Genomic DNA, 13,774 nt, shown 5'->3' with positions numbered 1-13,774 from the left:
TGATTTCGTGGCCGATCGAGTGTGTCTGGATTCCCCTGCGATTCGAGCTCTCGAGTTCTCGCAAGTTCCCAAGCTCGCGCGCGCGCGCGCGAGAGAGAGAGAGAGAGAGAGAGAGAGTTCGGATTACCAAAGCTCCTAAATTACCGAGGCACCGAGTTCTCAGGTTCCCCGCTGGACCCAGCGGAGAGACCCAGATACTGACTGTCTGAACTATCTGAAAGTCGTGCAACGGGTATTAGAACAAATAGCCGATAATTCGTCGCTAAGCTAAGACCGCGGCAGCGCCACTAAAATGTACAACGCATCGGACGTTCGCGCGGTGTAATCTTTCCAATTATCCCCAACATTCCTCTCACTTTTGCCGATATCTAAGCGCGATATTACGCTCGCCGGTGCATATTTAATGCCACGAGGGGGGGAAGCGGCGTATAAATTTACAAGCATATCTCGTAATTCGACCGCAGGCACGATACGCTGAATATTATCGAGACAGCGCCGCCTCGTGCTTAAACGCGCATCTCGCTGCGCGTTGGAATCGCGATGCGTCTCATCCTCTCGCGTTAAAATATTTACGATTTTATCCTCCCCGCATAATGCGCTTGCGTGGGAAAATATTTGTTTTTTATATAAAATTACGGATTTGTTCACAGTGTGCGCTACTTGATTAAAGATACAAGGCGGCGCGCCAGACGCGCGCTTCGATATCTGTATTTTCTCTGCAATTATTATTCCAGTATTTTTCAGTCGATGCATCGAAACGATTTTAACCTTTTTTTCTTTTTTTTCCAACACCCAAATTCAACACTCCGATTTATAGCGCGGATCGCACCTTCTCGTCTAATCGTGCCCGACGACGTCCGCGATCTCTGCGAAATGCGAATAATTTTGGACGCGCACGCACCCCGATGAGATTTGCCGGTCCGAAGGCACGTAAATCGGCCGGATTTTCTCGTGAAGCCCGAGCTATAATCAAGCGCGAGATGTTCTCGTCTGCTCTTTTTCCGCAACAAGACTTCTCCTCTCGATGATAGCTAATCGCGTTGCGTCGGACGTTGGAAAGATGCCGCGGCTTAAAGGGCACATAGGCCTTCGCCTAAACGCGCTCTAATCTACAGAATTATCCGTTTCCGACGTTTTCTCCGCGTAACGTGCATCCCCGATATCCCGCGATACGTGGACCCGCGTGCGAAGAAACGCGGTTGAGTGTGCGACGATACGGGTACCGATCTACCGGCACTTAAAGTGCACGAACCCATTGAGCGCACGTGGTCAACGTCCGCTTTGCGCTCGTGGTCGTTGTTGCTTTTTTTCCCCTCCTCTCTCTCTCTCTCTCTCTCTCTCTCTCTCTCTTCCCTCAGCTAGACACCCCGTACGATCTACTCGAGTAGCGGATAGCGATCCTCCAATCGCCGTTAAGATACGCCTGAAAATCGACCAACTTGGCCGAGATTCACCGTACAAATGTCCCCACAGATAAGCGCGACGCACGGCTGACTGCACGATCTGCATTTCCTAACAAGGAAGCGCGCGCAAATCTATTCCGAGCCTCGTCGAGAGTTTCCGTTTGCCTGTTTATTAAAGCCTACCCCCTCGGTCGAGGAACAATCGATTAATTCGTCACTGCTATTAATTGTCACCTGCGGCTTGTATTTCTGTCCAAAGTTTTCCGCGATTACTAAGTTTCTGACGAGATCGTTGAAGGGACTTAAGTGTTGCTCTGTTCTCTTTCCTTCTCTCTCTCTCTTTCTCTCTCTTTCTCTCTCTCTCTCTCTCTCGAGCGCGTGACGTGTGAAGATGTTAATCTAACACCGCTTGCATACAAATTGCACATTCGTAAACGCGACGCTTGACGCAAAACGTTCCTCATTCGCGTCTGGCGATTCGAACGCTCTCGATGCGGTGCACTTAACGCCTGACGTGCTCAAGACGATTTAGCGGAAACAAAGCGTGACCGGTCTTCGTTGGCGTGCACGGCATATTAGCATAAAATTTCCAATCCGGTCATAGTTAGCGGCACCTAATTAGCGCCTAAATTATTCACGTCGGCGATCGTCGATTTACGGGTGAAATTCGGAGGCATCGTAGCGGAACGTACGCGCGCCATCCTCTGGAGGCGCTCTAACACGCTCTTTCTGATAATGAGCGTGAAATTCCGCTGCGTGAAATAACGAGAATACGTATCGTCGCGAAGTCGCGGGCGAAGATACAATTACGTTGGCGAGACACGCACAAATTTCTCTGCTGCGTGTAATAATTGTAGGCGGCGGGTGGGAAGAGAGAGACCGAGAGAGAGAGAGAGAGAGAGAGAGAGAGAGAGAGAGAGAGAGAGAGAGAGAGAGAGAGAGAGAGAGAGAGAGAGACCGAAAATATACGTGGCCCCTCGACGCCGACGTCTATGAACGCGTTTATGTTCACGCGAGCGTTTACGTGCTTGCAGCCGCTCGTGCCAGTTTAACGTACACCTATATCTTTGACCGTCTTACGCGTCATGTTAATGACGAATACCGTTCTAATGCGATGGGCAGTCCCGATCCACCTCATTAAGTGCGCAATAAGAAGACGTGGTGGGCAGAAGATTGTAGCGAAAATGTTTCGCCCAGGAGCGCGGAAACACGTGTCGGAAAGAAAGAGAAAGAGAGCGAGAAGAGAAAGCCATGAAGGAGGCGGGGGATCCCGTGAAAAAGAAATGAGACGCGGTCTAGACGCGCTAAAACGCTCCGAAGACGCAAGTCTCACTTGCGGAAATATTATTTTAAATTAATATTGCCGAGATAATATTGTTTTTGTATTTTACATCGGCTCGCGGACACGCATGCAGGAGGCCAACCTGTAGTTGGCCCGTGAAAAGATTAACTTGACGAAAAAAGATTCGATCGGAAGTACAGATGTGGTGTCGTTGAAGAACGTATAACAACGTGAGATCCCGAGCAGAGGATCCTGCTGGTGCATCTTCAGGTGAACGACTCGTGAGGGTCTCTTCAGTCGTTCACTCGTGAAATTTCCTGCACGCATATTAATCAGTTTTCTCTCCTTCATTCTCTCTTTCTCCCTCTCTCTCTCTCTCTCTCTCTCTCTCTCTCTCTCTCTCTCTCTCTCTCTCTCTCTCTCTCTCTCTCTCTCTTTCCTTTCTTTTAGTCCCAAAGCTGTTTTTCTTCAGCCGAGATACCGTGTAATTGACCCTGCCGATTTACGATTACGTCTTCTTGTCGCGTGACAAAAAGCGCGAACGATTCGCGTTGCTTTTCCCTTCCGCGACGTTGACGAGATTCGCGTTGACACACACACACACACACACACACACGCTGTGCGTGTGTCTGCTGCGAGATCACGTAGCGTTGGAGGAATTCGGTGACGTTCATTTACCGGCCGGTCGTAACTTTTCACGTGCGTACGGTTTTTCTTGGAAAGCGCGACGTGTGGTATCGCCGATAGCAATTAGCGACGTGCAAAATGGCGCCTTAGGCACGCGTCGAGCGACAGGTCGAAAGGAAACCGATGAGGCTCTTTTTGTAGCCTCCAGCCGGTCCCTGGTCGGCTACACGTGTGTGTCGCGCGCGCGCGTATACGTGTGTGTGTGTGTGTGTGTGTGACGAACAGGCGTGCGGATCCGCGATCGTGATGTCAATTACCAACGAAGACAGTCGCCGGGGCGGACTGTCACTGTGCACCGGCCACAGTGACAGTGGCACGCGCCTTAAGCTGCGTTCACAAGACCCACGGGAAGAAGCGGCTATAAATTCTCCCCTCGAATGCCTCGGACGCTTCTTGCCGTCATTCACTGCCGCTAATGTCGCGTCTCCGCGAAGCCGGACTTAATTAATCTTCAAGCTGCACCGAGCGCCATTTTGTACTGAATAATCGGCGAATCGTCTTCGCCGGGTATTCCGTAGCAAAGTTGCTCGGTTCCCAGCTCTGATGTTGTATTGAATAATGCTAATATACCGGAGCTCCAAACTTGCGCGACTCTGAAAACCCGAAGCGCTCGATGATGCGAAGCTTGTTAGAAAATAGCAAACTGGTGCTTTGAGAGCTTCCGAAGCCGTCGTCGCGAAGGACGGCACGCAAAAATGCGTTGTTTCTCAAAAATGTTTAGAACTCGCTCAATGTGCTCTTATCGAATTTCATTCGCCATTCATTGATTTCATAAGTGTACGCACGTGCACCTCGGTATTATAATTCGCGATCTCGTATCGCTGCATCTATTTGATAAACTATATATGTGCGCGCCGGCATTAGACGACGGATGATAATTTTATTTGCTGGCTTGTCGTTGCCTTCTACGGTGATTCTGATAGGCCTTCCACTGGCACGGCCGCCAAGATAAATGGCGTGAACGCACTCTTAGGTCTCATTTGCATCCGAGAAGGACAGTCCATGACACACGAAATGATTTATTTCGATTTTAATCCACGCGCGCGCGCGCGTGCACTTGCACGGCTCAAATCTCGATTCTAATTCATTCGCGGCGCGAACGCGGTATCGATTTCCCCGGAAATGTCCATGCGCGCGCGCACGATTCTGAAAGTCACCGATATAAAACGTCAATCGGCTTATACGATTCAGCTTTACGCGAGACAAACAGTCAAGCAACAGTCAAATTCTCTCTCTCTCTCTCTCTCTCTCTCTCTGTGCAAATAATGCAATAAGTTGGACAAGTTCCCGCAAAAACGCTGACTTCCGGCGATTACGTTTTCTCGCGCTCGGGGTCGCGCTCGGAATCTCTCGAAGCTTTACATCCTGCCGGACGTCGGCGATCTCTCTCGAACACAAAGCTCGAGAGTCGCAGCATGTGCAGGTGATCGCACTTTCCTGCATAAGCGCGAACGGCGTTAGCCCCAGCTAAGTCAACAGCCGATCGCGCACGGTCTCGCTCGAGTCGAGTTTCATAGAATTTCCGCTTGGCTTCCGAGAGACTCTCTCGTTGCAATATCGATCACGAGGATCGCGGTAGGTGTTCTACGGGTATAATAATAACCGGCTAACAAGGGCACAGGAGTTCAGGTAGGCGCACTCGTGGAATCGGCCACGTAGGAAGTCGAGCAACAAATGGGTAGGTGGCTGCCGACTGGCTCGGCTGGCTTTCGACCTCGTCGACCGCCACGATTAATACTTCCATCGTGCATTGTTCCTCGTCACGTAAATCTCCCCGACGAGATAAGCTCTGCGGAAACCATTTATAAGGCCGATTTATATCATTATACCAGGGGCCGCCGCCGCCGTCGCGTTACCCCTGCAAATATCCTCGCGTCAACTGATCGTCCTGCCATTTCTTCGGATAACAGCTCAGGTTGCCACTGAAGATGAAATGATGGCGCGAATCAGTTGCAGTCGTGTCTCAAAGTGGCTCGGTCGGTCGCAAAACAAAACTTTGTGGACGCTGCGGACGCGCGCTGCGGTGTCCGCAAACACGCCGCGGTACCGTCATATTTCGCGCCGGAGAAAACGGAAACAAAGATCAGAGCCGTCGACTCGCTGCTCGCGCCTATCTTCCCGAATGTTCTTTTCTATCTCGCTCGGCTAATTAATCCCGTCCCGATCGGCCGATAGAGAAGGGAAAGTTGATTAACAACGAGCGCCGGCGAGCGACGTTCGCGCAACCGGTCGCGCGCGTACGTTTGCACTTTTACAATCTACATACGATTATTCAGTCTATAATTTCGATATATAGGTCAATGTCTCGGGCCGCAATAAAGTATCAATCGTACTTCATCTTGTTCCGGACCAATCGCGCGCGCGCGCGCCCGCGTGCGGACGTTCCACTTTTGGTGGATTAATTTTTTCCTCCTCCCTCGCCCGCGCCTCCCCCCCTCTCTCTCTCTCTCTCTCTCTCTCTCTTCTTTCGTTTCTTCCATCTCTTCCTCTTTCGCTCTCTCGCTCGTTCTTTCTCCATCCCTCCTTTATCTCGTTTTGTTTTGTTGTCATCTCGCGTCTCGTTTCTCGCAATCTACATATGGCTTTGCGGGTCAATGGTGCCCAGCCGCAATAAAGTATCAATCATACCTCATCTCTCGGACCAACCCGCTACGGGATGCTGCGCGCCGCAGCGTGGTGCCCAGGTGTGTTCCGCCTGGCGAATATGAAGAGTGCAGCAGCCCGGTGACACACTTCCCCAATTCTCGCATTGTTCTTCATCCGCGTGCACGTACGAAATAAATCTCCGAGTGGGGCGAGGGAGAGACGGACGGACGGGCGAGCGAATGGATGGATGAACGGCGGAGGGTCGGAAGGAAGGGAGGAAGAAAGGGAGGGAGCCGGAGTTGGCGCGCGTCGGTACCTCCGTTGGCCTCGTGACCGGCTCGTAATTGCGATTGCTTTTTCGTGGGAGGGCCGTAGGTAATTGATAATTAAGCGCGTGCCCTCCTTGCCCCCGGGGGAGGAAGAGGAGGAGGAGGAGGAGGCAACGGAAGACCGAATGTAACGATGGCATTTCGGAGCGTGTGCGCGCGCGCGCGCGCTTTGGTACCGGATGAACTTGGCCGGCATCCTCGTTTCGATGTCGCCCCAAGTGTTGCACCGCGAGTATATTTATTCCTCCTTTAATTTAATTTTCTGGGTATTAAATCACAACCGAGAAACTCTCCTCTCTCTCTCTCTCTCTCTCTCTCTCTCTCTCTCTCTCAGAGAGAGAGAGAGAGAGAGCGAGTATATTCGTCAAGATCGATTAGCTCTAAAACCGTAACGTCTCTCGTCTCTTTTCTTCAAATCGCGAAGAGAAATTGTTTGCTAAGATTGATCATATATTTATTTAAGATACACACACACACACACACACACATGTGTAAATTCGCGATTTTGTAATCGGTATTAACGTTATCAGGTTATGAAAAATTCAATCGAGCGTCGCGAATTCAGAAGCATCGGAATACTCTTCTTCTTTCTGTGGAACGCGCACGTCTTAATTTCGTAACTTTTATCTCTCTTCCTTTCTCTCTCCCTCTTCCCTTCTGTTCGCCTCATTAACTCGCGGCGTCCACACACACACACACACACACACGCACACACACACAACGCGGGAGTTCTCCAAATATATTCCCACATGTCGTTACACTCGCGATACGCCGGTGATCGGCAATCGGTCCCGATCGATGACGCAGCTACGACTCGACATTGAAATTCCATTGTCGATCGGCTTATCTTAATTTCTGGATGGTGCGCAAGTGTGCAAACGGGCCGCGTAAACGCGTCGACACGTCTGACTATATCTCGCCGGCGCGGCGCGGTGATGGCGTTAGCTTTCCTTGTTTTTCCGAAAATAATGATTACCGTATACGGGAAAACAAAGGGACCGCGCGCGACGCGCAGTATCGCGGATTGTTTTTCGCGGTAATATTTTTACGAACGATACGCTAAACATTTGCGTGGCAAGTACACAAGGTAACATGGGAACACACAATGATAATTTTTGCAGAGACTGACTTCATGCGATATCGCGCGTTTCTTATTGTAATATGCCGTCCATCTGTCCGCGGAATCGTTGCACGCGGAACAAATGTTTATTTATTTGTTGGCTCGTTTATATTTATTTCGTGTAATTGGCGCGTCGCGGTCTCGGCTGGCTCTTTCCTTCGAGAGAGAGAGAGAGGGAGGGGGGGAGAGAGAGAGAGAGAGAGAGAGAGAGAGCGCGAAAAGTCGTTCGCGCATTTTAATCATACGCATCGTTATGAGCTCAAATAGTTTGTCGGCTCTTCGACTCATCCATGTGCGCGAGACGTGCTCGTAAACTCAATCTCCTTCGTGTAATACCCCGGCCTATCACAACGCGATTCAGAGTGTTACAGCGATAATTTAGTTTATTGGCTTTACCTTCTCTCGCTTCACCCTCCTCTATACTTGAGGCGGCCGAGTATTCGCTCGTTACATCGACCGTAAGTTACTGTTAGTGTGATATCTTTCTCCCTTCCTCTCTCTTTCTCTCCAGCTCGGAGGGTGAACCCGGTAGGAACCCTATCGTTGTAAAACTACGAGTAATAACACTGTAAGTCATTGTCAGTGGCCGGGCAATAACACGGCATCCCGTGGAGTCGGGTTGATGTCGCTTTCGTGGAAACGTGCATTGTCGCACGAAGAAAAGATACTTCTTGGTGGCGCACGCTGATCCACGTTCATAGTCTCTCCTGCCTCCGAGGCTCGACTTACACCGCGGCTGTAAGTCGGTTACATTCAGTTACACAAACGAAAGGTCCGCTCCGAAATAAACCTCGCGTAAACCTCCTCGCCGGAAGGACGTCACGAACGTCACACCGGCGAATCCGCAACGCGAATCAACTCGAGTACTTTGCTGGCTATTCTTCGTCGCGTTGATGATCATGGGAGCAAGTTTGAAATGTTTCGACCCCGCGAGAAACATTTCAAGTGAAATATTTGCATTCTGACCCGATCGGTTGGTCATATTTTGTTAGAAACCGTATTTACCGAGCATGGCGATACCGAGCTTTCTTACGCGCGGAATGACGTATTCTCCAGACGTGTTTCACAAGGCCGCAAAAAAGATATCGAGAGATATCGGTTTGCGTATCGCGTAACTACACGCGCGCGCAATAAATAATAAAATGTTTCTCGGACGCGTGTGCTTTTTTTTTCGATTTGTATCGTGCGTGCGCGTGAATCACAAGACTGGAATTTAAGGGCTCGGACATCCGAGAATCCAACAATAATCCCTCGGAATGCCGTTTATGCGGAATATGCGGTCTTCTAATCGGTGAGCATTATTAGCAGAGGATATTGGCGCTATCTGTAAAGGTGAATAGCTGGGGATCGTTATCTGCGGCACGAACACGAAGAAACATAACTTGGTCGGGCCGATCGTTGCTTATCCGGCGGGATCGCGTAGGTGTTAAAGCGCGCGGTTCTCGCCCACTTGAATCGATTCCGAATGGACAGCACGATCGTTTCGTCCTATCGGGTGTCCTGTTAACGGTCGCGTCGTTAAGACGACCGCCGATCGGAAATTACAGTCTGCGCGTACCTTTCCTCGGCCGCCTCGATGGTTTCGGGGATTTTTACGGGGGAACGTAATCGATTCTCACTTTTGATATATTAAATTGATCGGCATGAACATTCTTCACGCCGAGAATTTTGGGAGTAGCAAGCCTCATGAATATTTCAGCTCTCTGCTGCCCCGTTCGGATGCGTGTGTCTATGAATCTCCTTGACGAATTACATCTGATCCCAAGATTGCCGCGAACGAAAACTACTTTAGAGTACTCGAGAGAACTCGTCTGGAAGAAAATGTAAATTGGGCTCTCTCGGTGGCGCATGTGTACGGGCTTGCTTATTTATCATGTTTAACCGCGAGGAAACACGTTGTCAGTGAATAATTGCGGCGCATTTCCACGAAATTGCGCGACGCCAAGTGCATTAAGCGCGCGTTGCTTAATCGAGAGGTGTTTTGCATTATTTCATAACTGGACGAATAACGTCGGCGGGGTTGCACAACGTCGTCGATGCACTCGCGCGACACGCGTGAACGCAATTCCGGCATCGCGTCCAATCGCCTCGAATACAATCGATCAATAAATATGTATGAGCGATTCGGGCTCGCGCTGCGACGACGCGACAGATGCGCACGCCTGCCGGCAACGTTTCACGTCGATGACGTCTATCCCGTCGAGGACGTCGCGGCGGATTTGGTATCCGCTTAAGGTAACGAACGAACCAGATTTCTTAATCGACGCAAGGCTTAATCGGCGCCGCCGCCGCCGCCGCCGCCGCCGCCGCCAAGGAGATGTAAGAATCTGCAGAGTCGAGCGAATAAAGAGAAACTGAATCTCGCGAGTTGCACGGGCCAAGAATTTTTTACAATGATAAATCGTAGTTATCTGAAGAGTTCCCAAGTCCCGTAATATCCCGTAATTTTACGATTCGAGATCCCGACAGACCTCCGAAGTCTTCCCCACTCCCGTAACTTGGTAAGTTTCACGAAGCCGCGGACTTGCGTAATATCTCAACGTATACCAACGAAGACCCGTAAATCCGGGGTAACCATAAATCGCGGCGCGATCGTTAAAGACCGAAGATGAATTTTCATTCGGGCGAAACGCGTAATTTTTGACACGGCGCGATCGACTTTAACGCCCTTCTTTTTCCACCGCTCTCTTCTCTTTCTCTTGTTCTTTTCTTTCCTCTTTTCTCGAAAGACCGAACATCGACGCTCCTCCCGGAGACGGAGGAGAACCTTACAACGTCGCGGCGCGCGACGTGAAAGGGGAGCGTGCGTTGTCGGAGGTTCCCGTGGCGTTTATTTACGAGCGCGTTACACGCAATGTTAATTCGACAGATTTGACCGTAAATAACGCCCGTAAATACGCGCACGCGGGTATGTATTTATCTCGGTCTATAAAATTCAGAGTCCCCGCCGGAGATGCGCGCACGCGGCAGTTTAAGCGGTGACTGAAATTTACAGGCGGGACTTTTCGAGGCAGAATCGGCCCCGCGAATTTTCTGCGCCTCCCCCCATTCGCGGTCTCCCTTTTCTTTTCTCTTTTCTTTCTTGCGATCTTCATTAGGATCAGGCGTAACGCCGCGCCCGGTATGTTCGCAAAAAGTCTCACAGAGGCGGACGAACTTTTGAGAACGTTCGCCGCGGCACACCGAAACGACACATTGCGTGCAGAAAACAAATTTCGATTTACCACGATCGCTTTCTCCTCACTAGAGATCTCTCACTCTGATAAGGGGGACCGGGGGAGGGAGGGGTGTGTTCCGTATTAAAATAACGTTAAGATATCCAGCGTAGCTGTCCGAGCAAAGAGATCGCGTCGAGAATTAAATCCGATTCTTGATCCCCCCTCCCGCCGGCTCTCTTTGATTGTCATAGTGATCGATGTGCTCTATCGATTTGTTCCAGGAGAACGGTTGCCTATACTCGCACATACGATGGGGCGAGGCCTTCGTCGTGGTCTACAGCGTGACATGTAAGCGTAGCTTTCAGGAAGCCAGAGGACTTCTCAAGCAACTCGCGGATCTACGCCTGCCGTCCTATTTCACCGCCCTCCTGCTCGGCAACAAGCGAGATCTGGATCACGCTCGGTAAGCGTAAATCACATTGTTACAAATATGATTAACGGTCTCGTAAGAGGCGGCGGGCGTGCACCGGCGGTAACGTCCGATGATCCTCCAGCCGGCGGTGATATACGAGCGAATAAAAGGCGCGCGTACGCGCCTCGCTCCGGGCGCCGTAAAAACGGTAATTATTAATAAATCAATGGCGCGGCGCGATTTTTCGCTCCTTAATCGCCGCCGCCGCGGCCAGATATGTCCTTCCGAATCTCGCGCGTCGGCGCTCTTGTTTATCCCGCCACGCTCGATTACAATCGACCACGATTGTTCACCGTTGACTTATGAGTCGTCGTCTGCGGCGGCGGCGGCGGCGGCGGCGGCTGCGGCTGCGGCTGCGGCTGCGGGGAACTAGATGAAGCCGCACCGCGGAGTCGATCTGTATCGCCGCGTGCGGTGACGTTTCAGTTTGCCGCCGAGTAATTATTGTCCGCGGATCGGCCGTTGGCAATAGGCCGAACGTTGCGAGGCAATTTTTCCACGTCGACGGAGAGTTCAGAAGAAAAAGAATTATGCTTATTCGCGAGTAATGTCGCGCTTGCACGTGGCCCATTTTTCCATCGCGGCCTCGCAAGCCTGGCACACTTCGCTGCCGCCGCCGCCGCCGCCGCCGCCGATTGGTGCGTTAAGGGGCTCTCACACGATTGATGTTTCTGCGTCGGTACGCGCACGATACAGCTCGCTGATTCGATTCGAGCAAAGCCCACCTGAGTGTCTCGGAGTGTTTTGATCGGAGCAACACCAACGAGTAAGCCTGTCTGAGAAAGTTGAGTGTGAAAAACTCACGAGAAATTAATCTCACGAGAGATATTTCGTAAGAGAGAATTGGCTCCAGCTGTCGGCCGAAATCAACGAACGGCCAATTCCGCGGGCCTGTTTAACGCTCAACAGGCGTGTCACGGATGCCGAATCTCGTTCTCTGAATTGAGATTTATCGGGCCGCGAGTACAGCACGGTGCTACGGAACGTATGAGGGCCGCTTAAGTGGCCGCGCTCTCGTCGCAAGAATTACAATATCATTTCGTGCGTCGCGCGATCTCCGATCGGCGACTTGCTACTTCGCCGTCGGCGAATCGTCGATTATTCGATCGTTCCTCTTTCTCTCTCTCTCTCTCTCTCTTCCTTTTTCTCTTTTTTCTCCTCTTTTCTCTTCCGTCGGTCGCACACGCGCGCGTATACACGTGTATGCATGTGTATACGTGTCCGGCCTATTAATTCTACAGTTCACTTTCCACCTGCGAGTAACAGGATCTTCGCCGACGTTTCCTAGACGAGGTGAGATTTCGCGTGCGCCACGCGATTCGCGTTTTTCCAGACGGTTCTCCTCTCGCGGTGCGCGGCGTTTTATTAGGTTGTTCCCGCAGTTTTGTTGCCCTTTTCGCGCTCGCTATCGCCCGCGGTGTAGACTTACCTGTACTTGCTTACTATAGACCGCTTACTCGCCGAGGAGGAGCGAAGGGGTAGGGGGGAAGGGGGCCTCGGTTCTTTCATCTCTGAAACTTTCGATCTCCGGGTTGCGCGACCGGCTGAATCGTATCGCAAAGTTTGAAAAGTCCCCATCCCCGATCTCATCTTCCTCGTCGATATTCACCCAGAGAGAGAGAGAGAGAGAGAGAGAGAGTTTGACGTGATTTTTCATCTGGAAAATGTAGCGATTTCTCTTCTCTCACTCGTGAAAAGGTCCAAAGGTTTCCCACCCCCGCAAATATCGAACGACAATTTGAATATTCATATTTGTGTTGATTTATGACTTCGGATCGTACTCCTTTTTTGCATCTTGTATACTTTACGTCCTCGCGACTCGCGGAACTCGTTCGACGGGACTCGTTCGGGGAACCCTTCGACACCTCGAAATTTCCCGTGTCACGTTCTCGTTCGTGTGGGAAGGGGCTTTCCGCCGGGCGCGTGGGTTTTCGTTGCCGGCGTGGCGTTTTCGCAAAAACCAGTTCAACGAACCGAACGATCGGCCACACGACGGAGTGAGTTAATCGGCCGACTGGTACGTCAACTTTCCGGGCGAACCGACTCATCCAAGTCGGTCAGGCGACTCTGAACAGGTAAACAGATCTTGGCGAGGTAAAGATCGCGTGAACGGTTTCTAGACGAGCGACGACGACGACGACGACAACGACGACGACGACGGCGACAACGACTCGACCACTACCGGGTGTCTCGAATCGGCATCCGATGCCGCGTTGCGGTTTGCAACACGGTGACCACGTGTCGCGTTTCACGTATCGGCGTCGACGATCCGGCGGTTCGGCATACAAACATGCGGATGGATAAATGAACGTCACAGCGACGAGGGTTACCGATTAAAACAAAGGGATGCGGGCTGCGAGGGTGTCGAATTATTTTATGAACCTCTGCGCTTTTGCGTCGCATCTCTGGTCTCTTAGAATTCTACCGAGAGACTGGCGGAGCGGCGGGAAATTCAGGTGTATTCGAGTATCCCGAAGAGCTTCGGAATATCTTTCAGGAATATCTTTCTGAGAAAGATAAATGTCACTGCATAGAGAATCTAGTGAACGAGACCAGTCTACGAATAAATTTCTCCGGGATTTTCCCATCATTTTTAGAAAGAACGATTAAAAGCTACATTAATCTCTTGCCGTTGGATGCGCTTTGATAAAGTAGTTCTCGCGATAATTATCGACGCGGTGGGTCTCTTCATGTGGCCAGGCGATCGCACGCGCGTTCAGCACGGAACGTAATTCCC

General features: G+C 51.1%; 1 protein-coding gene across 2 annotated transcripts in view; it reads left to right on the top strand.

The window, feature by feature from the left end:
• The window catches only part of LOC105185066 (ras-related and estrogen-regulated growth inhibitor), a 104,120-nt gene that overhangs the window by 16,587 nt on the left and 73,759 nt on the right, over positions 1–13,774 (top strand). For both annotated transcript variants that reach the window (XR_003114061.1, XM_011144299.2), the window contains exon 4: positions 10,847–11,028. Coding sequence is in view for 1 of the 2 variants with exons in the window: in XM_011144299.2 (XP_011142601.1) it covers positions 10,847–11,028 (182 nt within the window). In the remaining variant the exon portion in view is untranslated. The remainder of the gene's footprint in view (positions 1–10,846; positions 11,029–13,774) is intronic.

The sequence above is a fragment of the Harpegnathos saltator genome, unplaced genomic scaffold (genome assembly GCF_003227715.2).
Source record: "Harpegnathos saltator strain DR-91 unplaced genomic scaffold, Hsal_v8.6 scaffold758, whole genome shotgun sequence".
NCBI lineage: Eukaryota > Metazoa > Arthropoda > Insecta > Hymenoptera > Formicidae > Harpegnathos > Harpegnathos saltator.
This window is presented reverse-complemented; position numbering and strand designations above follow the sequence as displayed.